This window comes from Quercus lobata, chromosome 5 (genome assembly GCF_001633185.2).
Source record: "Quercus lobata isolate SW786 chromosome 5, ValleyOak3.0 Primary Assembly, whole genome shotgun sequence".
NCBI classification, from domain to species: Eukaryota; Viridiplantae; Streptophyta; class Magnoliopsida; order Fagales; family Fagaceae; genus Quercus; species Quercus lobata.
In genome coordinates this window covers 58708423-58735716 of record NC_044908.1, presented here as the reverse complement: position 1 = coordinate 58735716, position 27294 = coordinate 58708423, and the positions used below count along the sequence as shown (strand labels likewise).

The window sequence follows — 27294 nt, the reverse complement described above, 5'->3', positions numbered from 1 at the left end:
GTTTGGAAAGAAACTCTCTAAACTTCCCATATATCTCTTTTTGGGTGTGAATTTTTAAAATCTAACCATTGTGAAAGCTCGGATTTGGACTAAAATACAAGAGCTTGTTTAGACCAAAAAAAAAAAAATAACGGCTAGATTGTTTTTACTCTAACTTATCAAAGTGTGGAAACAAGAGTAAATGTGTGCAATGAACCGATACTACTCTAGTGCATAAACATGAACAATAAAAAATAAAAGTAAAGTACAAGAATAAGGGAAGAGAGATGCAAATACAATATAACACCAAGACATGTTATCGAAGAGGAAACTGAAGAACTCGGCAAAAAACCTCTCCGTGACCCTCTAAGTCGAAATTGATCCACTAGAGAATAAAGTTGGAGTATACGAATAACAAAAAACCCTCCAAGCCTAGTCTACCCAATGCACTTGAGCTCTCCAAGTTCCTGCTACCAATAGACATCTCGGAGTCATGTCTTCTCTAACTTTCCGAATCCCGTAATACACCTGATTGCATCCACCAAGCCTCACCGGCTTCTTTTGGCAAATCCCCAAAACTTCCCAAGCTCCAAACATTCTCTATACTTTGAAAAAGTATGGGTTGTGTTTGGGTACAAATCTTCTCTCAAGGTATGACACTAGGAGAGGGAAGGAGAAGATACTAGAATGATTTCTCACTGAAGATGAGTAGCTCTCTCTCTAAAAGATAGGTGTATTGTGTTGTAGAAAACCTATCTAAAGTTTTTCTCTTTGAATAGTCTCTCATACTTTTGTGTGTAATAAGGGTATATATAGTATGGGTGGAGGATAAGAAAGTCACACTTAAAATCCTCCAGGCAGAATGTTTTACGGGTATCTCGCGAGTTAGCCCTTCTCACGAGACACTTGAGAAACTGACAGCCTGACACAACTCTTTAGTTTCCAACATGTGCTTCTCACGTGGCTTTTTCCCGGGTAGGCTTCTCGCGAGATACTCGCAAAATCCTCTTGTTCATCCAATATATGCTCAATTCTTCACCAACTTAATACTAAACCTAATACAATAAAATCCCACAGAATACAAGGAACAAAATTAAAGCAATTACAACACTTTTTGTCATGGAATAAAGCCAACATAAAACATAGTTGTAAATCACAACTTTACACATTGAATTTCACATTTCTTATATTCTTAACATGCATATCAAATTTTATTTAAATCGGATTTTATTTACTATTTGATCAATAGACTTATTTTTTATACACAATTTTATATCACAAAAACTTGAAATTTTAATATTTATTTGATAACATAACAATTGATCTTTGATTTTCTTGAAATTTTGCAAGCATGAAGGATATAATAAGAACATGTAATTCAACGGTTATATTTTCAAAATTCACACTCAATATAAAGATATATAAGGATTTTGAATGGCTTCTCTTCAAACTAATATGGAGAGAAACTTTATTCTGTTGAATTGTAGAGTTTTAATTTGGTATTAAGAATTTCGAATTGTACGTCTATGCTATCTTGCATGTAAATGTTCGTGCTCTATCTATGACATGCTGCTAAGCATAGCTGTATCATGCTGCTAAGTAAAAATGTTAGATTTACCACTAAACTCACAATTTTTGTCATAATTTGCCAAACTGGTGAATTGTGAATGGTGAATTAGAAGTGGTGAGTTCATGTAAGTTCACAAATCAAAACTCAAAACTCGTCAAGTAGACAAGTTGAAACAAAATTTTGGTTTTAGTTGTGGTCTTAGCATTACTCGCTTTTGAGACTAGTTGATTTGACAATCTGCAAGCTTTTTTTTTCTTTTTTCTTTTTTTTCTCTGTCTATTCTTTTTCTTTTTTAAAACTTGCCTGCCTTTGTTCCACTAATTAGTTTTATCCATGGACGGAGCTATCATTGGACTAGTGGGGGCAATGCTCCCCTCCCCCTATTTTTTTAAAAAAATATTATTATATATATGTGTACTAATTTTAACAATTTTGTTCTATAAAATTACATTTTGTTTCCCTTAAACAATATCATTGATTCTTTTTAATTGTAATGCAATACTCACAAACTTTTTAAAAACATTTTTACAAATTGTTTTGATAGCAAATTCTTATTAGTTCGCATAATGGATCCACCACTCATATTATTTTTTTACTGACTAGTAACCACTTATCATTACAGTAATTTATATAATAATAAAAAATAAATAAATAAAAACTTGTAACTCTAGCATTTTTCTCATTTTAGTGACCATAAAAAAAAAATACAAATCTAAAATCTAAAACAAAATATACAAGCCCCAAAAAAAAAAAAAAGCTCAACAACAAAAATTATCAATAGTAAAACTTAAAAAAATTAAGCTCAAGTAACCTATTTTATACAAAATAAACAACCCTACCCTTAAAAAAATTCTAAACAAAAATAATTTTGTTCTTACCCACAAAAAAAAAAAAAAAAAAAAAAAAAAATCTTAACAGCTAAGTAGTAGCAAAGTGAGAGATTGAAATTGCAGCATAGCCAACAATAAACCCCCCCCCCCCCCCCCCCCGCCCCTCCCCAACTCAAAATTCTAGCTCCATCCTTGGTTTTATCAACTTGGAAATTACGGTTTTTCTAAAACCAAATTTGAATATTTGAGAATAATTATCTTAATCTTAAAATAAAGTTGTGATGTGATAAATTTGATTTTGAATCAATTTCAACTTTTGGGTTTCTAATTTTAGCTATTCACCTCCTACAAATTTAATCATTTCAAAAGAACGAGTCTCTACAAAATGGGCAGAAAAAAGCCCAAATTATAGTCTTTTCCAATCAGTGTATGGTCAATTTTGAATCTTAGAGAAAGTCTATTCGAATGTCAAAATTAGAGTTGTGATGTAACAAATTTGATTTTGAATCGAAATTTTTACTTTATGGGTTCTGTTTTTCAGTTATTCACCTCCTAGAAATTCAATAGATTCAAAAGAACGAGTCTCCACAAAATGGTCATGTACTTCTCACATTTTTTAGCAAATCTTTGTTTGTTGTTTATCTCACACCAAAAAAAAAAAAAAGTTTTTTTTTTTTTGGTGGTAAATTGTTTTGACCTCTCGAGGTTTTTTGTTAGTATTATATTCAACTATCCACTAGATTGAAATAAGACACTTATCTCTCCTAAATTGTAAATTATTTAAAATAATCTCCCTTTGAATAATTGAAAAAAAATTTAAGAAAATTTTGAATTTCCTATTTTACCCTCCACTTAAACTTTCTTCATACCCTATATAATAAGAAATTTGGGGTTTTTTTTTTTTTTTTTTTTTTTTTGTGTGGAATTTTAATAACTTTTTTTGAGCATTTCAAATGAAATCAGTGTAAATAGTTTGCATTTTATGAAAGGTAAGCGTCTTATAATTAAACTTAAGGGAAGGTAAGTACAATAACCAAAAAACCTCAGAGGTAGTATATATATATATATATAAAAGCTTTCGTTTATTTTAGGGATGCATCTAACATGAATATTGAATATCTTTTTTTTTCCTCCTTACTTTGATTGTTGTGTATGATATGTTTAAAACTAGATATAAGTTTAGAGCATGGATTTCTGTTCCAAAAATTTAATAAACTATAGAAATAAGAGCAAAACTTAAGTACAGTACTTAGGTACTGTTCCTTAGGTTCTATTTTTAAGATTCTGTCATGTAGATTTTTTCTCATGGGATTAAAGTGTATTTTTTAGTTAAATAGCCACATGATTAAATCTTAAGAAGGGAACCTAAAGAACAGCACCTAAAGTATTTGTAGGGACAAAGTTTGGAGCCCAATCCCGAACTGTATGGAATCTTGGTCCAAAAAGCCCAATACAGTGAATTTTGTAGAGTATGGGTCAAAGAACTAGGTTTAGATGAGTTGAGCAACGACTTGCATGGGGTTAAGAAACAATCAGACAAGAGTAAAAACTATTATGATCAAAGGACCTTCCGTCCGAGGAGACTAGAATTTTACTTAGAAATACAGATTACCACATTAGGGTTCTTTTACATGCTACAGTATTCTCTTTTTCTCTTTTTTTGCTGTCCCCTCTTCATGGGGGTTTTTCCACATTATATAGACTCTTCCTGATCATCTGGACCTTACACTTGTTGATCACCTAGACCCCCACTTGAGCACCCATCCCATCAGACACCCCTTTCAATCTTTTGTGAGTTGCGACAGCTAAGACAACATTGTTCAGGGGTTTTCTCCACATTAATGCGGTCAGAAAAGTAGCTGCAGTGCATTTAATGTGGTGGTAGCAGTTTTTTCTTAAATATTTTGAGTTTTCTTCCCTTTCACGTGTTCAGGGGACGTACTTCAATTGCTTGAGTATACACTTGGCCTGGGTCTGCCGTGTCTAAGGAAGAGTTCCTCCTCAGACCTTCTTCTCTTTGTCTCCCACTGATGAAGCTTGTAACGTAGATAATCTAAGTCGTGTTTCTCTCCTCGGACTTGTTAGTGTCCTTGGACAAAGCCCAAGACCCAATACATTATTTTGGGCCATAGTCCCCACAGTATTGTACCTAAGTTTTATCCTAGAAATAATATATTTATTATTTTAATAAATTTCCTTACTTCATTCTTACTTTTGTTGGTCTATTTTGCATATTCAAATTCGATGTAAGATGTTTTAATAAGCTATGGCTATTTTTTTTATGTTTTAAATTTTTGTAGAAAATACTATATAATCTAATATAACAATATTTTTTTAAAAAAAATCCATAAAAGAGTATCTTTCAAAGTAGGTAAGGGTAATGTATTGTTGACTTGAAATGTGAAAATTGTACATTTAGTGTGAGTTTGGGAAGCGCGTTTTACGCGTTTCCCAGTGGCTACGTTTTTTTAATGGGTTTTGTGCACTGTTTACGAAACTCCTAAGTACTTTTTTTAGCAAAAACAACTTTAAAACTGGGTTCCATGACACTATTCACACATTTAAAAATTATTTTGCTACAGTGTTTTAATTTTTTAATTTTTAGTTTTTAACGATAAACAGTATCAAACAAACCCTTAAAGTTTGAACGATGAAAAATATCCAGTCAACCATAATCACAGTATGAATAGCCGTACACTCTAATAATTATAGTCAAACTTGTGCTAACCTAAAATTCTAACTTTTTTTTTTCATAAATTTTAAACTCACACGCCACAATCAAAACTGCATGCAGCAGTTAGTTGCATGGAGCAAGTTAGAGCATCCACAGCAGTGGATCTATAATTTTAGCTATTTAGCTTCACCAAAACTTACTTTATCTATTTTACCTACATACATACTGCAGCAGTGGATTTATTTTAGCTTTCAACACAATAAAATAATATAAATATCACAATAAAATAATATAATCACTACAATAAAATAATATATCCCACTACCCAAAAAAACCAACTACAAACACCTCTACCTCAGCCACAGCCACAGCCACAGCCACAGCCACAACCACAGCCACAGCCACTGCCAACACCACCACCACCACCAACAGTCCTCAACAGGAATAAATAAAAAAATTAAAAAAAAAACCCAAATCTCTAATCTTTTTCCTCAATCACGACCACAACCACAGCCACCACCACCACCACCACCACCACTAGCAGTCCACAGGAGAAAAAAAAAAAAAAACCCAACGATGAGCAAGCACCGATCACGTCGGCAAGCTGGGTTGGCAGAAGGGGTGGATCGGCGGCTTGGGTGATCGGAGTTGAGAGAGTGAGAGATCGGAGTGAGAGTGAGAGGCCGGCCACAGTGAGGGAGTGAGAGGCCGGAGTGCGAGAGTGAGAGACCGGAGTGAGGGACCGGAGTGAGAGAGAGAGTGATGTTCAGAGAAGGAAGAGAGAGATTGAGACTCTTGAGTATGAGACGAAAAGAAAGAGAAGGCAGAGAGAGAGGGAGAGAAAAAGAATATTTTAATGGAAAAGGGAGAGAGAAGTTAAATAATATATATATATATATATATATATATATATTTTAGCTTTGTGCTACAATGCACATCTATAGATAGATGTGCACTATAGCTGAACATCTAAATTTTTTAGATATGCCTCCACTGCTGCGCGTGATATTTGTGATTAGTGGTGCTAAAAAATAGCAATATAGCTATTTAGTACTACTGGTGTGAGTGCTCTTATAAGGCAGGAAACATACACACGCACCCGATGTAAGACAAACGCCCATTGACTTTTTTGATAAACCTTAAACTCACGCCATAATTTTTTCGAAAAAGTTATGTTAACCTATTATTGACTTTAGCATGGCTTGATACATGTTGCTCTCTTACCCAAAATCTATCAATATTTTTTTTCCTATAATTATTGATGTAATTTATTGTGATTGGTCAATAATAAAATAATAATTTTTTTTCAAAATGGATAAATAGTGACCGAGGGAGTTCAAATCACATGCATGAAACATCACAAATTATGTCACTAAAATAGTGTCAATACTATTAATTTGTGTAGAAATGATATTATTTCAACAATAATTTATCACCTTAATAAGTTATTATTTATGAAAAATATTGTGAAACTTTTTTTTGTCTCTAACTTAAAAAGATATAGCCTACATGTGCTATGTTATTTTCTCTTCTTAAGTGATAGAACAGTGACAATGACAATCAAATATTGTTTAGGGAGTTTAATGTGTTGATATTAAGGATAGGAGAGAGTGCAAAGTTACATGATATGTCAATTGAAAAGATAATTAAGTTTTTTGAGTGATTGATTGGAATGATAGTGTCTTAAAATGATCCTTGATTGGTGTATTGTTTTGTTATTTATGGGTCAAATAGTTATTATACATACACCAGTTTGTATCATGAGTGGTAAATGAATAGTATCAAAATAAAAATTCAAACATTAATGTGGTTAAAGTTGCAGTAAAACAAACATTATCGCATAACACTCGTATGCTTATATATGTAATTCCGTTTCTTATATAAAACTTATAACTTATTGAGCTTTCAACTACTCAATTGATACATGTCCACACACACATGATACTTGTGATATGAGTTTCATAAAATTTCATTTTGGTTCTAGAAAAAATTCCCGCAAGAAAAGATTTTTGGTTTCGTACTAAACCCTATTTGTCCTTTGTATTGAAAAGAGATTTTGTGTGTGTATACATGGCGGCTCCACATGAAGCCCAAGGGATTCAAATGAACCCCTGAACTGGTCCATAAAAAATATTATAATATAATTTTTTTTTGTTTTTTGTTTTACTCCCTAAAATAAAAATTTGAACACCCTAATTCTAAAATTTTGTTAAACACAATTGAAATAAACTTGAATATGATGTTCTTAACAATATCTTGACATTTTTAAAGACACAAAAAAAAAAAAAAAAAAAAAAACCAAAAAAAAAAATAGCGCAACAACAAAAATATAAATTTGTTAATGTTAATCTTAATTCTTAAATCTTATAAAAAGCCCATTTAATTCTTAGAAAATTTGAAATCAATCAATCAAATGGGAGATAAGTGGATGAATGATTATTTGGCTGTATACATTGAAAAAAAAAATGTAACTAGTAGAATCGATAATGAAAATATTATGCACTGATTTCAAAATATGAAATATCATAGAAGGTAATCGTAAAACTTCAATTATTTCGGTTTTTTTTTTTTTTTTGGTGTGACATCAATATATTCAAGTTTACTTTTTTAAAAAAAATATAATTTATATTTCTTATTGAACCATCTAGAAAATTGTAAGGACACGATTTGGTGACGAACCTAATAGTATTGGGTTCCCACGTAAAAGGCCCAGACAATACAATTTTTAGAGCGTGGGTGTAAAGAACTAGGTTAACTATAATACTTCCCTCCAAGATTTCCCTTAAACCTGTTTCAAGTACAAGGTCGGTCTCACAAATATTTTTCTTCTGTGAATCCTCTCACTTTCCTTCCTTACTTTCTTCTCTCTTGTTTTTCTCTGTTTCTTCGTCCTTCTCTTTTTCTCCTTTCTTTTTTCGATCCCCCGTTTCCGGTTCTTCTTTTAGTTTATATACTTCCCTTTGCGCTTCATCCTTGCCGCACACGTGTAGGTTGGGTTCGGAGGATTTCTTTCTGTCCCATCTGGCACCTCCTGGAACTTCCTATGGGCAGCTGTAAGGCTGCCTTTCCACTGTTCAGGTATCACCTCCACATTAATGCGGCCAGAGAGTTGGTTGAGAGGTCATTAATGCGGAGGTAGCTGTAGCTTCAGATATTTGTTTGCCTTATCTCTTTCACTTTTAGTCGGCTGCTCTACCCTTTGTGATGACCGAATTCGGAGCTCTGATCGTAATGAGCCCACGTCTCGATCGTCCTCGGAAACGATCGTCCTCGGACGAGTTATGCCGAGGACCAGGGTATCCTCGGACGGATATACGATCTCTGATGGGCCGCTGGCCCAACAGTCCTGACCCCATCCTGAACCCTAGGGGCCCATTAATCGAACGATCCCCACAATAGCCCCTCAAAATCCTACTTTTCGACTCTTCAGGAGAAAAGGTGGATTTTGACGTCATAAGCCTGCATCTGTGCGCGTTTCGGGGCATGCCCCTGACGCTTCAGCACCCCGGTTTTGGTAGTATTAAATTCTGACAACTCCCTTGTCTCCCACGTTCAACGGCGAGATCTCAATCAAACGGTAGGGGGTTTCTCTTATTTTGTGAGCGGGAATTTTACCGCTCACAACCTTCACATGACTATAAAGGTGCTCCCAAATTGAACCTGTACCTTATCCCTGATGATTATGCAGTTCCAGAGCTCATAAAACTGAATCTGCCTTCTCCCAGTCTTCTCTGTTCTCCTGGCGACCATAAATAATCACACGTTGTCCGAGGTCCTTCCTTTGAACCTGTAAGTCCTCTTAAAGCTTTTGCTATTGTTATTCACTCGCCAAAAAGTTTCTTTTCTACTAAGCCTCTCTAGAAAAATGGGGAAACAGCGGAATCCCTTTCGGCGTCTCGTTGACTCCGAGGAGGGTATTAGAAACTTTCGCTCTAAGTACAATATCCCACCAACGGTAGGGATGAGGTATGCAGCCCAAGGGGAGTGGGTTGACGCCAGGCAAACTGGGGAAGTGGTTATCCCCATGATCGCCTTTATCGAAGGTGGGATGACCATCCCCATGGGCAGTATCACTAGGGGTTATCTTAGTTTCTTTAGGTTATCCCCCACCCAATGCGCTCCCAATATGTTTAGGATTTTGGGTAGTATAGACGCTTTGAATCAGAGAATGGATTTAAACCTATCCCATCACGATGTGAATTGGGTGTATAGCCTTCACCGCTTAGCTGACCAGGATTATTATCTCAAGTCGAGATATCCTGCGGTAAGGCTAATTCAATGCCTCCCTACTTCAAATAAGCATTTAAAAGAGGATTTCCTTATTTTTTCTGGGGAATGGCACGATGGTCTACCTTGCCCGACAGTAGAAGGAACACCAGGTGGGTGCAAAATTGCAAACCTACACCATTTAACTCATGAACACATTTTACTAACTTTTATTATTTTCGGGCCTCACAATTTTAACTTTGAAATTAACGGTTTTGCAGACAAACGCTACACGAAGCCCAATCTCAGATTAGTCAATAAAGCGAGCTTAGACAGATTATTGGGAGCCGAAATATATGTGAACGAGGCTGATGGTCAATTACGGGCAGCACATTTAATCCTTGGCTACACCCCCCTTTCTTTCGGCTTTCAGGCGCCGAAGTACGTGATTAGGGCACGTGACCCTCGGCTTCGCCGTATCAGTGTTGCTTACGAAGGGTTCGTCGTTCCAGAGGGTATTCCACTTCCCAAACACACACCTCTCACAAAGCCTCTTTTGGTGGCCAGCATCTCGGCTGGGCCCTCTTTACCCTTATCTTCCCTCAAAAAGAAAGGAACCAATAGAAAAGGGAAAAAGGGAAAAAATAAGGAAACCGTTGTAACAGTGTCTGAATCCACAGACGACTTAGAGGTTCTCGATCAGCCCACAAGTCCCGAGGAAAGTTCTGACGAGATGGGGGCACACAGAAAACCCCAGAAAAGTTTGATGGAGCTAATGGAAGGTCAACAGGGAAAGGCTGCACCTGCCCAGACAATACCATCCTTGGTTTCATCTCTTCCAGCCAGGTCTCATCCTACAGCTCCTCGACACCCTCCCCAATCACCTCCGCAACCAGTGCCAATTAATGCTGCCGAGCAAGAAAAGTACAAAGAACGGAAGAGTAGAGAGGCGGCAGATGTAAGTAGATCTCGCCCCATTCAAAAGGAGGATGCCCAACGAGCTGTAAAGCAGCAGAAAACTAGGCACCCCGCTACACGGGGTCAAGAGAAACCTGATTCCCCACATCCCGACTCACCGGCGTGGCTGCCAGCTCCTATGCTCGGTGGGGAGCCCCTGCGAAACGATGCCTCTATAAGGGACTTCAATGGCGGCATTGGGTGTCACGTAGCCTCGGCCATAGAGGAGGCCTTATTGCTCCCAAAGGATATGGCTGAGATAAAGAACGTGAGGAAGAACCAACTCATCCTTGACAATAAACGATACTTGGGCATGGTGAGAAACTATTTCTTTTTTACACTGTTTCATTGTGCGACTGTGGCTTACTAATGGGCGTTTCCCATTAACTAGAACGCTAATTCCCACCTCGTTTCTTATAGATCATCCAAAATACTTTCAAGCTCGATGAGATGTTCAATGCTTGCTCCACCCAACTTGACGGTGAAAGGAAAAGAAGGGCATCGGCTGTACAAACCTTGTCCAGGTCCGAACAGGATTTAACCATCGCAAGGAAAAAACTACAGGTCGAAGAAGAAGCTCGTAAGAGTGCTGAACTGGCATCAGAAGGTTACCAGAAGCAGGCCGAGGAACAGACCAAGCTTCTGCATGAAGCGAACGCCGAGCTGAAAAAGACTCAGGAGCAAGTTCTTGTTCTTAAGAAGCATCTAGAAGAGACTCAGAAGCTAAGGGAGCAAGCTGAAAAACTCAAAGAACAAGCCGAGCAGAAGGGCTACGAACTTGGAATAGCTGAAACTGAGAAAGCCCTAAGAGCCGAGGTTCCAGAAGTGTGCCGCATCTTCTGCGCGAGAACCTGGAATGAGGCTCTTAACCGCGCTGGGGTTGAAGCCTCATCTGAACTACGCAAGCCAGAGAACGTGTATTATCCCGAAGCGATACGCTCCTCGGCTCCTCAATCATACCAGGCTGATACCCCTTCCCCAGCTATTAACCCCCCTATCGAGGAGGTTCCGTCTCGCAATTCTCCCAATAAACCCACTACTGCTTCCAAATCAGAGGCAACCTCTCATGATTTTCAACAAGAGTTGGACTCTACCGTCCAATCAACTGGGGGCATTACCAATTAGCAGAAAAATATAGAAATTATTTTGTAATTTTAACTAGAAATGTAATGGAGTACTTTCTCATTTAGTTTCTTTTCATTCTGATGACTCTAAATTATCTTCACCCGTACTTACTTTGTTGCCGTAATTTTCAAGGGGTCCATCTCAATCACCTTCTTTCACTATACGCCATCCTTGCATTCGAGGCTTTCTCTTTCTGACTTCTTTATAAAGGTCCATAAGGCATTATTTCCACCAAGTTTATGATTTAGAAAATTCATCACCGCTCTGTTTACCGTTTAATAACTCGATAAACCACTTAGCAGGCCAATTTTTATCGAGTTTACGGTCTGAGGACCTGGCATGATCTAATTTCTGTTTAACAATTTATTATGAATGGTAGGATGTTAATTTCCACTAAGCTTGCGATCCAAGGACCTGGCGTGACTTAGCTTCTGTTTAACAATTCAGCATGAATGATAGAATGTTAATTTCCACTAAGTTTGCGATCCGTGGACCTGGCATAACTCAGTTTCTGTTTAACAATTCAGTATGAATGATAGGATGTTGATTTCCACTGTAAAATGCTAATGTTGATGTAATTTTGTGGAATTATTTTATGGCCAAAACAAAATCTCAGTACATTTTCACAAGCTGTGGTGTTAACTTACATTAATTCAAAATAAATAAAGACTAGAATACACTTCTGGCCTTTATGTTTCAGAAGTTTCATTTTGGCTGTTTATGTTTGATTCTATTTTCATATTGACCTTGCCACCTCTATTGTAATTTGTTCATAAGTGTCAAATAAATGCCATCCACTAATACACATCACCAATATAAGTCTTATTTTGTTTGTAATCTATCCCTAAAGTGCTAGATAAGTGCCATTCATTAAGACATGTCACCCATATGATCTATTTCTTTTATAAATATGACTGTCAAGTGTCTAGAAAAATACAGTTAATTAAGGCATGTCACCCATATAATGTCAAATATCACCAGATTGCTAGTGGAAATGAACGACAGTGCCAATATGAAAACAAAATCAAACTTGAAGAGCCAACATGATAATTTTGACAAAAATGAAAACAAGCACCAAAACTTTAGGGCAAAAAATGTACTTTAGTCTTTATTCATTTTGACTTATGGTATTCCCACACCACAATTTGTTGTGATAATGTAATGAGATTTTGTTGTGGCTATAGAAAAAGTCCATATTTAAGTTACATCAACATTAGGGTATAGATTGGCATAATAACTTGTTTCTTTTGGGTTTACCACCGACTTATATGTATGGTTCTTGGCTTAATCACAAGGATATAATGTGACCATATTCATAAAGATTGTTAAGTATGTGAAATTGGATTAAATCTATGCATTGCTTTAAGTCCAATGAAAATTTTGATGTTTGGAATTCATTGAAAATTATATCTTACTTTTCCAATTTAATTGAGACACAATTTATAAGCCCATGAGTTTTGTTATTTGAATACTTTATTTATTTTACTCGTATATATGCTTAATCTACATAGTTAGAATTTTGGTTACTTATTGAATTGTTGAGCTTATCCCTTCTTTCTTTGTTTCAAATTTTGAATAGTAGAAAGTTTGGGCTATCGTTGAGGTGGTGGGAATGAAAAGAGTATTAGGATTTGACAACAATATATACTTAGTGTTGGAAGATTTGAAATTTGTGAGCTTTTCAGTTAGTTGTAATTTTCTAGAAATTTTCTTTTGACTATTGATTTATTGGAGATCACCTCAACTATTTTATTGTTTATGAGAGAATATTAAATTAAAATTTTATTTGTTATCAAATCCCAATTAGAGAATAATTATTGAATTTAGTGGGAGCCTTGCGCACCTGGAAGACAAAGTTCTATAGGTATGCAATCGTTGTCGCATGCCTAGCTCATTCGTTGAGTTGGGGGCGTGACAACATTCTTGTTAGATTCTTGGTGAACATTGGAACATTCCTGCATTAGTTAGATCATAACAATCCTGAGAATAATTATATAAATATGTTTGTGCAGGTATACATATAAGTATACACTTATAAATAAATGTAATTATATAGGAAAATGTTTCAAACTTTTCTTATATCTTTTTATTGGATATAAATTTTGAAAATCTAATTGTTTGATTGCATGTTCTTTTTATATATCCCATACTTGCAAAATTTAAAGAAGATAAACAATTAATAGCTATGTCATTAACCAAATGTTTAAATTTCCAGTTTTGTGATTTAAAATTATGCATAAAAAATAATTTTATTGATTGAATAGTAAATAACATCCAATCTGAAAATTTTTTGACATGTATGTTAAGAATGTAAAGAACATGTCATCAAACGGTTAGATTTTCAAAATTCACATTTATTAAAAGGATACAAGAGGAGTTGAAGAGTTTTTCTCCAAAGTAGTTTGGAGAGAAACCTTATCCATTTGTATATATCTATATATATGTGTGTGTGTGTATATGCATGTATGCATATGGAGATGTGTCTATACTTGAGTATATATACAAATGTGTTTGTATCTATACTTGCCCCTATTGATTGTTTATAGATGGAACCAAGTTAATTAACAACAGATATTTTTGTCTCACCTTTTACTAAATTAGGCTACGTTTTTTTTTTATTTATTTATTTTTTATTTTATTGAAATATTTTTGTACCGGAAAATGTTTTAGTTGAAAATACTTTTTACTGTTTATTAGCAACCCAAAAAACATTTTCATGTGTTTAATCTACAAAAAATTCCATTTATTGAGGATAGAATTCAGTATTCATCAAATACAAAACACAATAAAAAATATCCAAGATATTTGTAAATCTCAATATACTTGAACAAATCAAAAGGATTGAGAAATGAAGATCTATGTGGTGGTGATCGTAAAACAAAGGTTGGTTTGAAGGTGGGAGGTGGAGATTTGGGGATGGAGGTGGTGGTGGTTGCAAAAGAGGTTGATTTCGAGTGATTGGGTTGAGATTCTTGATTGGTGATGATGAGAGAGAGATGGTGATGACGGTGGAACTATAGTGGTGACACAATAATGGGCCACGATTGGTGGATAGTGGCAGTGAGGTGGTGAGTTAACTAACTTGGGGCATTGGGGAGGGGAATGAAAATACCCTAAAATGCCCCAAATTTTATGGTCAAGTGGAAGACATTTTCAAGTTGACCAACATTTTTAGTTGTAATAGATACTTAAAATTCGAAAAAATATTTTTACATGAAACAAAAAATGAAACCTAAATAATAAAATGATTTCTTTTATTTATTTAATTTTTTTAATCTCTTCCTTAGCAAAAATACTATAAAAAGCTACGGTATGAAAAACTTAACTCCTAGGATAATCATAGACTACTCACCGTGTCTTGAAGAAGAAGACCAATGAAGTTGGAAAGCTATTTTTATTTTTTAAAGCTTTGTCTCAATTAAAACATCATCTGTCTGAGTTGTTGTTTTTGTTTTTTTAAACTGGTTTATGAAAATACAACTTTGTCCATCTCCTAAGAACTCAAACTGTGTTAGAAAGAGGAGAAAGGACATCCTACCTGGGAAAAGGATTTGCAAAATTGGAAGTAGGGAAGGAGACCAGGGAGGCGAGTTATTTCTTTGGGTTGTGGCATGCAAACAAGCTTTTATAGCTAAGATTCATGTAAGAGAAAGCTAAGCAATCATATCCAACTTTCTAAATCTAAACACATTTCGGATCCCCAATGTTTTTCCCGACTTGCCAAGCAAACCAAACGGCAAATAAAATCTCTCTCTCATTCTATCCACTCATCCTCTTATCTCTCACAGAAAGATGAACTGCAAACATCTAAGGTTTTGTAACTAAGATTTGAGTTCTTTAAAGTTTTAACTAAGATTGTACCCTTTCACCTAACTTCATTGTCTCCAAGGCTTTATAAAAAGCCTCTAATTCCTCTCTTCAACACATATCAAACACACTCCAGCAAGTACCAATCTTGCATTAGCAAACTCCCGAAACAAAACACAGCTCACTATACATACATACTAAGATGGCCAAACAAGCTCTCTTCTCACTCTCACTTCTACTTGTTTTACTCTTCCACTCTACCACCACTTTAGGCCAGCCAGCTCCGGCCCCAAAGCTGCCTGCTGTGGCTCCGGCTGGACCGGCTCCACCCGGGCCCCCTGATGTCACTAAAATCCTTCAAAAGATTGGTGGGTTCACCATTCTAATCCGCCTCTTAAAGAGCACTGGAGTGTCTGATCAACTCAGAGGGCAGCTCAACGATTCAAACATTCGTTTCACCCTTTTTGCTGCAAACGATAACGCATTTGCCAGCCTTAAAGCTGGCACTCTAAACTCTCTCAATAACGAAGAAAAGGTCCGACTTGTACAGTTTCATATCTTGCCCACTTATTATACTTTGCAAAACTTCCAAACTGTGAGCAACCCATTGCGAACACAAGCAGGAGATAACAAACCCGGTGATTACCCACTTAATGTGACCAGTATGGGAAACCAAGTAAACATTTCGACTGGCCTTGTAAATGCCACAGTGAGTGGTACTCTATATTCGAATTTTCAGCTTGCTATTTATCAAGTAGACAAAGTGCTTCTTCCTCTTGACCTTTTTGTTTCCAAGGTTCCATCACCAGCTCCAGCACTGGCTCCCGCCCCGGCTATAATCAAGCCTAAGCCGAAGAAGACGCCGATAGCAGCCAGTCCAAAGACCAGTACTACTACTACTGCTACTCCTACAGTGGTTGTTAATTCTGGTGCAGAGAGTCTGGCAACCCATGGAATATTGGTGCCCATTGGAGTTGCGGTTTTCATTGCAGCATTGTTTTTGTGATACAAAAAAGTGACGATATATGCATCAGCTGGATATGTTTTGGGTGTGTAAATCGTCTATTGGTTTACGATTTTGTTGAGTTGGATTTGAACGCTCGTCGTTGTCGCTGAGTGCTTTCGAATAATTGCTGTCTATCCGTGTATCGGTACTGTCAAGGTTGAATTGTACGCTATTGTTTTTTTAATAAATAATTTTTCTGTACCCTCTGATCATATTCAATGAAATTTTTGGTTTAAAACATGGATTTCAATTTACTCCAAATTTTCTTATTATTAAATAAGAGATTAAGAGTTTGAATCCTATCTAGATAAAAAATAGATTGATGTTTTGGACCGGTGATAAAGAATAATTAATTAATTATCAAGGAGTGAATATTATAAATTGAAATTCTATCATATCTATTGTAAGGACACGATTTGGTGACGAACCTAATAGTATTGGGTTCCCACGTAAAAGGCCCAGACAATACAATTTTTAGAGCGTGGGTGTAAAGAACTAGGTTAACTATAATACTTCCCTCCAAGATTTCCCTTAAACCTGTTTCAAGTACAAGGTCGGTCTCACAAATATTTTTCTTCTGTGAATCCTCTCACTTTCCTTCCTTACTTTCTTCTCTCTTGTTTTTCTCTGTTTCTTCGTCCTTCTCTTTTTCTCCTTTCTTTTCTCGATCCCCCGTTTCCGGTTCTTCTTTTAGTTTATATACTTCCCTTTGCGCTTCATCCTTGCCGCACACGTGTAGGTTGGGTTCGGAGGATTTCTTTCTGTCCCATCTGGCACCTCCTGGAACTTCCTATGGGCAGCTGTAAGGCTGCCTTTCCACTGTTCAGGTATCACCTCCACATTAATGCGGCCAGAGAGTTGGTTGAGAGGTCATTAATGCGGAGGTAGCTGTAGCTTCAGATATTTGTTTGCCTTATCTCTTTCACTTTTAGTCGGCTGCTCTACCCTTTGTGATGACCGAATTCGGAGCTCTGATCGTAATGAGCCCACGTCTCGATCGTCCTCGGAAACGATCGTCCTCGGACGAGTTATGCCAAGGACCAGGGTATCCTCGGACGGATATACGATCTCTGATGGGCCGCTGGCCCAACAGTCCTGACCCCATCCTGAACCCTAGGGGCCCATTAATCGAACGATCCCCACAATAGCCCCTCAAAATCCTACTTTTCGACTCTTCAGGAGAAAAGGTGGATTTTGACGTCATAAGCCTGCATCTGTGCGCGTTTCGGGGCATGCCCCTGACGCTTCAGCACCCCGGTTTTGGTAGTATTAAATTCTGACAACTCCCTTGTCTCCCACGTTCAACGGCGAGATCTCAATCAAACGGTAGGGGGTTTCTCTTATTTTGTGAGCGGGAATTTTACCGCTCACAACCTTCACATGACTATAAAGGTGCTCCCAAATTGAACCTGTACCTTATCCCTGATGATTATGCAGTTCCAGAGCTCATAAAACTGAATCTGCCTTCTCCCAGTCTTCTCTGTTCTCCTGGCGACCATAAATAATCACACGTTGTCCGAGGTCCTTCCTTTGAACCTGTAAGTCCTCTTAAAGCTTTTGCTATTGTTATTCACTCGCCAAAAAGTTTCTTTTCTACTAAGCCTCTCTAGAAAAATGGGGAAACAGCGGAATCCCTTTCGGCGTCTCGTTGACTCCGAGGAGGGTATTAGAAACTTTCGCTCTAAGTACAATATCCCACCAACGGTAGGGATGAGGTATGCAGCCCAAGGGGAGTGGGTTGACGCCAGGCAAACTGGGGAAGTGGTTATCCCCATGATCGCCTTTATCGAAGGTGGGATGACCATCCCCATGGGCAGTATCACTAGGGGTTATCTTAGTTTCTTTAGGTTATCCCCCACCCAATGCGCTCCCAATATGTTTAGGATTTTGGGTAGTATAGACGCTTTGAATCAGAGAATGGATTTAAACCTATCCCATCACGATGTGAATTGGGTGTATAGCCTTCACCGCTTAGCTGACCAGGATTATTATCTCAAGTCGAGATATCCTGCGGTAAGGCTAATTCAATGCCTCCCTACTTCAAATAAGCATTTAAAAGAGGATTTCCTTATTTTTTCTGGGGAATGGCACGATGGTCTACCTTGCCCGACAGTAGAAGGAACACCAGGTGGGTGCAAAATTGCAAACCTACACCATTTAACTCATGAACACATTTTACTAACTTTCATTATTTTCGGGCCTCACAATTTTAACTTTGAAATTAACGGTTTTGCAGACAAACGCTACACGAAGCCCAATCTCAGATTAGTCAATAAAGCGAGCCTAGACAGATTATTGGGAGCCGAAATATACGTGAACGAGGCTGATGGTCAATTACGGGCAGCACATTTAATCCTTGGCTACACCCCCCTTTCTTTCGGCTTTCAGGCGCCGAAGTACGTGATTAGGGCACGCAACCCTCGGCTTCGCCGTATCAGTGTTGCTTACGAAGGGTTCGTCGTTCCAGAGGGTATTCCACTTCCCAAACACACACCTCTCACAAAGCCTCTTTTGGTGGCCAGCATCTCGGCTGGGCCCTCTTTACCCTTATCTTCCCTCAAAAAGAAAGGAACCAATAGAAAAGGGAAAAAGGGAAAAAATAAGGAAACCGTTGTAACAGTGTCTGAATCCACAGACGACTTAGAGGTTCTCGATCAGCCCACAAGTCCCGAGGAAAGTTCTGACGAGATGGGGGCACACAGAAAACCCCAGAAAAGTTTGATGGAGCTAATGGAAGGTCAACAGGGAAAGGCTGCACCTGCCCAGACAATACCATCCTTGGTTTCATCTCTTCCAGCCAGGTCTCATCCTACAGCTCCTCGACACCCTCCCCAATCACCTCCGCAACCAGTGCCAATTAATGCTGCCGAGCAAGAAAAGTACAAAGAACGGAAGAGTAGAGAGGCGGCAGATGTAAGTAGATCTCGCCCCATTCAAAAGGAGGATGCCCAACGAGCTGTAAAGCAGCAGAAAACTAGGCACCCCGCTACACGGGGTCAAGAGAAACCTGATTCCCCACATCCCGACTCACCGGCGTGGCTGCCAGCTCCTATGCTCGGTGGGGAGCCCCTGCGAAACGATGCCTCTATAAGGGACTTCAATGGCGGCATTGGGTGTCACGTAGCCTCGGCCATAGAGGAGGCCTTATTGCTCCCAAAGGATATGGCTGAGATAAAGAACGTGAGGAAGAACCAACTCATCCTTGACAATAAACGATACTTGGGCATGGTGAGAAACTATTTCTTTTTTACACTGTTTCATTGTGCGACTGTGGCTTACTAATGGGCGTTTCCCATTAACTAGAACGCTAATTCCCACCTCGTTTCTTATAGATCATCCAAAATACTTTCAAGCTCGATGAGATGTTCAATGCTTGCTCCACCCAACTTGACGGTGAAAGGAAAAGAAGGGCATCGGCTGTACAAACCTTGTCCAGGTCCGAACAGGATTTAACCATCGCAAGGAAAAAACTACAGGTCGAAGAAGAAGCTCGTAAGAGTGCTGAACTGGCATCAGAAGGTTACCAGAAGCAGGCCGAGGAACAGACCAAGCTTCTGCATGAAGCGAACGCCGAGCTGAAAAAGACTCAGGAGCAAGTTCTTGTTCTTAAGAAGCATCTAGAAGAGACTCAGAAGCTAAGGGAGCAAGCTGAAAAACTCAAAGAACAAGCCGAGCAGAAGGGCTACGAACTTGGAATAGCTGAAACTGAGAAAGCCCTAAGAGCCGAGGTTCCAGAAGTGTGCCGCATCTTCTGCGCGAGAACCTGGAATGAGGCTCTTAACCGCGCTGGGGTTGAAGCCTCATCTGAACTACGCAAGCCAGAGAACGTGTATTATCCCGAAGCGATACGCTCCTCGGCTCCTCAATCATACCAGGCTGATACCCCTTCCCCAGCTATTAACCCCCCTATCGAGGAGGTTCCGTCTCGCAATTCTCCCAATAAACCCACTACTGCTTCCAAATCAGAGGCAACCTCTCATGATTTTCAACAAGAGTTGGACTCTACCGTCCAATCAACTGGGGGCATTACCAATTAGCAGAAAAATATAGAAATTATTTTGTAATTTTAACTAGAAATGTAATGGAGTACTTTCTCATTTAGTTTCTTTTCATTCTGATGACTCTAAATTATCTTCACCCGTACTTACTTTGTTGCCGTAATTTTCAAGGGGTCCATCTCAATCACCTTCTTTCACTATACGCCATCCTTGCATTCGAGGCTTTCTCTTTCTGACTTCTTTATAAAGGTCCATAAGGCATTATTTCCACCAAGTTTATGATTTAGAAAATTCATCACCGCTCTGTTTACCGTTTAATAACTCGATAAACCACTTAGCAGGCCAATTTTTATCGAGTTTACGGTCTGAGGACCTGGCATGATCTAATTTCTGTTTAACAATTTATTATGAATGGTAGGATGTTAATTTCCACTAAGCTTGCGATCCAAGGACCTGGCGTGACTTAGCTTCTGTTTAACAATTCAGCATGAATGATAGAATGTTAATTTCCACTAAGTTTGCGATCCGTGGACCTGGCATAACTCAGTTTCTGTTTAACAATTCAGTATGAATGATAGGATGTTGATTTCCACTAAGTTTGCGATCCATGGACCTAGCATAACTTAGTTTCTGTTCAACAATTCAGCATGAATGATAGGATGTTAATTTCCACTAAGTTTGCGATCCGTGGACCTGGCATAACTCAGTTTCTGTTCAACAATTCAGTATGATAGGATGTTAATTTCCACTAAGTTTGCGATCCGTGGACCTGGCATAACTCAGTTTCTGTTCAACAATTCAGTATGATAGGATGTTAATTTCCACTAAGTTTGCGATCCGTGGACCTGGCATAACTCAGTTTCTGTTCAACAATTCAGTATGATATGACAGGATGCGAAATTTATAGGATGCATATTCGACGTAAATTTAAAAGAAGATATCTGAATTGAAACTGCTTTATTAGTAATAATACCTTCTGAGATTATTTACGTTCCAAGGATGGAGTACAGGTTTTTCATCTAGGTCTTCTAGATAGTAAGCCCCTATTCCTGCTATAGAAGTAATCTGGTATGGTCCCTTCCAGTTGGGTCCCAGTTTTCCCCAATTTGGATTCTTAGTGGCCCCCAAGACCTTTCTCAGCACTAGATCTCCTATGGCTAACGGCCTCATCCTTACGTTGCTATCATAGCTCCGCTTGAGTTTGTGCTGGTAGTAAGCTAGCCGAACCATTACGCTCTCCCTTCGTTCTTCAATCAGATCTAGATTGTGCTTCAACATTGTATCATTATTACTAGAAGAAAATGCATTGGTCCTCAACGTTGGGAATCCTGTTTCTAGGGGAATAATGGCCTCGGCCCCATAGGTCATAGAGAAAGGAGTTTCTCCCGTCGAACGTCGGGGGGTTGTCCGATACGTCCAAAGCACATGCGGTAGCTCTTCCACCCACTTTCCTTTCGCATCGTCTAGTCTCTTTTTGAGCCCATTGACAATGACCTTGTTAACAGCTTCAGCCTGCCCATTGCCTTGCGGATAAGCTGGAGTGGAATACTTGTTTCTTATTCCCAGCTCTGAACAGTAATCCCTGAAGGCATTGCTATCGAACTGGAGCCCATTGTCCGAAACAAGAGCTCGTGGAATACCAAATCGCGTAACAATATTCTTCCAGACAAACTTCTTCACATCCACGTCCCGGATGTTCGCCAAGGGTTCAGCTTCAACCCATTTAGTGAAGTAGTCCGTGCCAACGAGCAAGTACCTCTTGTTTCCTATAGCTTTTGGAAAAGGGTCGACAATGTCCAGTCCCCATTGCGCAAAAGGCCAAGGGCTTGAAAGAGGGTTAAGAACTCCTCCTGGCTGATGAATATTCGGGGCGTATCTTTGACACTGGTCACATTTCTTAACATACTCCTGCGCCTCCCTATGCATATTTGGCCACCAATAACCCTGCGTCAGTGCTCGGTATGATAGAGACCTCCCTCCGGTATGGCTCCCACAAACGCCCTCATGTAACTCTTCCAGGATTGATTCCGCCGTCTCAAGAGGCACACAGAGCAAATATGGTCCAGAGAAAGACCGTCTGTACAGCTTCTTATCCTCGGATAACCAGTACCGAGGTGCTCTTCTTCGTATTTTCTCGGCTTCCACCTTATCCTCGGGCAATGTGTCATTTTCGAGAAATTTTAATATAGGGTCCATCCAGTTTGGCGATGGACCAACTTGACGGATTTGGCGAACCTCCTTTTTTGGTGAGGTGGGAGTACACAAGTCTTCGACGACAATTACCCGAGGGAGATTTTGTACTGAGGAAGTGGCGAGGGTCGCCAAAGAATCAGCATGGGTATTCTCCCCTCGTGGAATATGTAGTACGTCAAAAGATTCAAACTCAGCTCGCATTCGCCTTACTCGGTCCAGGTATCCTTGCATCCTTGGGTCTCTGGCCTCCAACTCTCCGGTTACTTGGCCGACAACCAGCCTTGAGTCCGAGAGCATCTTCACCGCCTTTCCACCCATTTTACGGACCATGCTCATTCCCATTATCAAAGCTTCGTACTCTAATTCATTGTTAGTAGCTGAGAACCCTAGCCTTAATGATTTCTCTATGATGACTTCTTCAGGGGATATCAGAACCAATCCCAGTCCAGCTCCCCGTTGGTTGGCAGCCCCATCCACGTATACCTTCCACTCCGGCCATCCTGACGCGGATATTGCGCCAACCGCTTTCTCATCCATGTGATCTCGATTCCTACTAATCTCCTCAGGACACTTAGCGAATTCAGCTACCAGGTCGGCAAGAACTTGACCCTTCACAAAGGTGCGAGGCATGTATTTGATGTCAAAAGCACCCAGAATCGTTCCCCACTTGGCTATTCTGCCGGTATAATCAGCACTTCTAATTATGGATTTGAGGGGTAATTGGGTCAAGACAACTACAGTGTGAGCTTGAAAATAATGCGGAAGTTTACGTGTTGCATGGACGACTGCCAGTATGGCCTTTTCTAACGACAGATATCTCACCTCGGCTTCATGGAGGGATCTACTCACATAATAAACAGGCTTCTGAACGCCCTTGTCTTCTCGCATCAAGACGAAACTGACGGCGTGAGGAGCTACCGCCAGATAGGCATACAACACCTCGTCTACTTCAGGGCTAGACATGATAGGTGGTTTAGATAAATAGTCCTTCAGCCGCTGGAACGCCTCGGCGCACTCCTCGGTCCATTCGAATCCCTTCCATTTATGTAACAGACGGAAAAAAGGACGACACCTCTCAGCCGACCTGGAGATAAATCGGTTCAAAGCGGCAGTCATCCCCGTCAACCTCTGCACCTCCTTTGGATTTCGAGGCGCTTGTAAATCGTTAATGGCCCTAATCTGATCTGGGTTCACCTCAATTCCCCTATGGGTCACCATGTACCCCAAGAACTTCCCGGAGCCTACACCAAAGGAACACTTCGAGGCGTTTAGGCGCAACCTATGCTCTCTCAATATCCCGAAGATATTAGTGAGGTCCTTCACATGCTCGGTCACTACCTTGCTTTTCACCACCATGTCATCAATGTAAACTTCAATACTTCTGCCCAGCAGTGGCTCAAACATTTTAGTCATCATACGTTGATAGGTTGACCCAGCGTTCTTGAGACCAAAGGGCATCACCTTGTAATGGTAGTTCCCAACCGGGGTCACGAAAACGGTCTTTTCTTGATCATCGGTGGCTAACGGAATCTGATGGTACCCCTGAAAGGCATCCAAGAAACTCATCCTAGGGTGGCCCACAGTTGCATCCACCAGCTGGTCAATCTTCGGCATAGGAAACGGGTCCTTGGGGCATACCTTATTAAGATCCGTGAAATCCACACACACTCGCCATTTCCCCGTCTTCTTCTTCACCACCACCGTATTGGCCAACCATTGGGGGTAAAAGACTTCCTTGATAGCCCCAGCCTGTTTCAGCTTAATGACTTCACTTCTGACCGCTTCGGCATGCTCCTTTGACGGTCGCCGAGGGGTCTGTCTCCTAGGGGGAATGGCAGGGTTCACATTGAGCCGGTGACAAATGAAACTTGGGTCTACTCCTGGGGCTTCATACGGGTCCCATGCAAAAACGTCCACGTTGGCCCGAAGGAACTCCAGCAAACTCGCTTTCTCTTGCAGGGGCAGCTTAGCCCCTACCCGGAAAAATTTTTCTGGATCATCAGTGACGATCACTTTTTCCAGATCTTCACACTCTACCCCATTCGTTAGTACGTCTATACCCGACGCTGGGGGCTTTAATTGCTATGAATCATTATCGGCAGTAGCCGAGGTTTCTGCCTCTGGCCGATGCCGAATGGCTGCTACTTGGCATCGCCGAGCGACCGATTGGTTCCCTACTATCTCCAGGACTTGGTCTCCGGATGGGTACTTCACTTTCTGATGCAGGGTGGACGAAACCGCTTTAAGTGTGTGAAGCCAAGGTCTACCCAGGATGGCCGTATATGGAGAATAAACATCTACAACAATAAAATCCACCTCCACCACCTCCGTGCCTGACTGCACGGGCAACCTGATTAGTCCCATAGGAATGACCAACCTTCCCTCAAAACTGACTAGAGGGGAAGTATAGGTTGTTAAATCCTCCTGTGTCAAACCTAGCCCCTTGTACAGATCCGGATACATTACATCCGCTGCGCTCCCCTGATCAACCATTACTCTTCGGACATCGTAACCGCTAATCCTCAGCGTGACCACCAAGGCATCCTCGTGGGGCTGTATAGTTCCAATCAAATCCTCGTCTGAGAAACCCAAAATCAAAGGGACACGCCTCTTGGCCCTCTTCGATGCTTGAGAGCGATCCTCAGCGGGGAATCGGGACACCGACAACACTCTCGTGGGGCAGGAACCGGTCCTTCCCGGGGCCGCGAAGATGACATTAATCGTCCCCCGGGGGAGCCTTGATGAAGCATCCCCCCGCACCTCAGAACCTGCCTGGCTTCCCCTTCCCCTGGAATGGTGTAAGAGTTGCTTCAATTTCCCTTCTCAGACCAATTGCTCCAAATGGTCCCATAAATTCCTACAGTTGTCTGTCGTGTGTCCATGGTCTTGATGGTAATGGCAATACAAACTCGGGTTGCGTTTTGTAGGCTCTCCCGCCATCCTGTTCGGCTATTTGAAGAATGGCTCATCCTTTATCTTTTCCAATACCTGCTGGACAGGCTCCCGAAACACCGCATTAACAACCTGGGCGTCCGCCGAGGTTGGCTGCACAGCGAAATCCCTCCTTGGTCGGCTATTATTATAACGATCCGACCTGAAATCCCTTCTCTCCTGTGGTATCGCTTTTGCCTTTCCCTTCCCCTGAAGTTGATCCTCCTCTATTCTTTTGTACTTCTCTATTCTATCCATCAACTGGCGCACACTGGTGACAGGTTTGCCCGTCAAGGATTTCCTCAAGTCGTGGTCAGCTGGGAGACCTGCCTTGAAGGTGGTTATAGCCACAGCGTCATTTTTCCCCCCTATCTCATTAAACATTTCCCAGTACCTATCCGAATAGCCCTTGAGAGTTTCGCCCTCTCGCATGGACAAGGTCAACAAAGAGCCCAGAGGCAAGGGAGTTCTGCTGCACGTAATAAAGCGAGCGCCAAAAGCTTGGGTCAGTGCTTTGAAGGATCCAATAGAATTGGCCCTTAAACCATTGAACCATCTCATCGCCGTCGGACCCAAACTCGACGGAAAAATTTTGCACATCAGAGCATCATCCCTGGAATGAATAGCCATCTTCTGGCTGTAATAACTTACATGTTCCACCGGATCCGAGTGGCCATCATACAGAGAGAACGTAGGTTGATTAAACCGCCGAGGATGAGTAGCATCATCAATGCCTTTTGTAAAGGGTGATCTGGAAATCTGGCTCAGTGCTTTGTTCATCGCATCATTTCCCAAGCCCCTGCTTGTAGGACTTTTACGCCTCCGCCTATGATGACGCTCCTCCTCGTAGGAGAAAGTCTCACTCTGCGGGGTCCTCGACCTCCGCCTGTAGCTAGCCCTATCCGACTCCCCGGATGATGGTTCGGAGCGAAGGGGTGGACGCTCCCGTCGTACATGGCGTAACTCTCTCTTCAAATCCGCAATCTCACGTTGCAGGTCCCCATCATACTTCGCATGGGACACGTGACTCTTCCCGCGTGTACGGGTTCTCGTAGTATGAGTGGTATGCACGCTCCCCTCCTGGACTTCCCTCCGCTCGGGACTCTTTCGAGGACCACCGCGCTGAGAGCCCCTTGACTCCGCCTGATGCGGGCTAACATCACCCTGATGCAGCCCTGCTGCGGGGTGAGGCGGTTCCACTCCTTCCATCGAAAACGTTGTATTAGAGGTTATGCAAGCTAACACAAGCTCTCCCACAGACGGCGCCAATTGTAAGGACACGATTTGGTGACGAACCTAATAGTATTGGGTTCCCACGTAAAAGGCCCAGACAATACAATTTTTAGAGCGTGGGTGTAAAGAACTAGGTTAACTATAATACTTCCCTCCAAGATTTCCCTTAAACCTGTTTCAAGTACAAGGTCGGTCTCACAAATATTTTTCTTCTGTGAATCCTCTCACTTTCCTTCCTTACTTTCTTCTCTCTTGTTTTTCTCTGTTTCTTCGTCCTTCTCTTTTTCTCCTTTCTTTTTTCGATCCCCCGTTTCCGGTTCTTCTTTTAGTTTATATACTTCCCTTTGCGCTTCATCCTTACCGCACACGTGTAGGTTGGGTTCGGAGGATTTCTTTCTGTCCCATCTGGCACCTCTTGGAACTTCCTATGGGCAGCTGTAAGGCTGCCTTTCCACTGTTCAGGTATCACCTCCACATTAATGCGGCCAGAGAGTTGGTTGAGAGGTCATTAATGCGGAGGTAGCTGTAGCTTCAGATATTTGTTTGCCTTATCTCTTTCACTTTTAGTCGGCTGCTCTACCCTTTGTGATGACCGAATTCGGAGCTCTGATCGTAATGAGCCCACGTCTCGATCGTCCTCGGAAACGATCGTCCTCGGACGAGTTATGCCGAGGACCAGGGTATCCTCGGACGGATATACGATCTCTGATGGGCCGCTGGCCCAACAGTCCTGACCCCATCCTGAACCCTAGGGGCCCATTAATCGAACGATCCCCACATCTATA

General features: G+C 40.6%; 1 protein-coding gene across 1 annotated transcript; it reads left to right on the top strand.

Moving 5' to 3' along the window:
- The first annotated feature begins 15284 nt into the window (after positions 1-15284).
- On the top strand, positions 15285-16366 carry LOC115992602 (fasciclin-like arabinogalactan protein 12). Its single transcript, XM_031116826.1, has one exon. It carries the CDS (start codon positions 15351-15353, stop codon positions 16152-16154), a length of 804 nt encoding a protein of 267 aa, XP_030972686.1. The 5' UTR covers positions 15285-15350; the 3' UTR covers positions 16155-16366.
- Positions 16367-27294: the final 10928 nt, after the last annotated feature.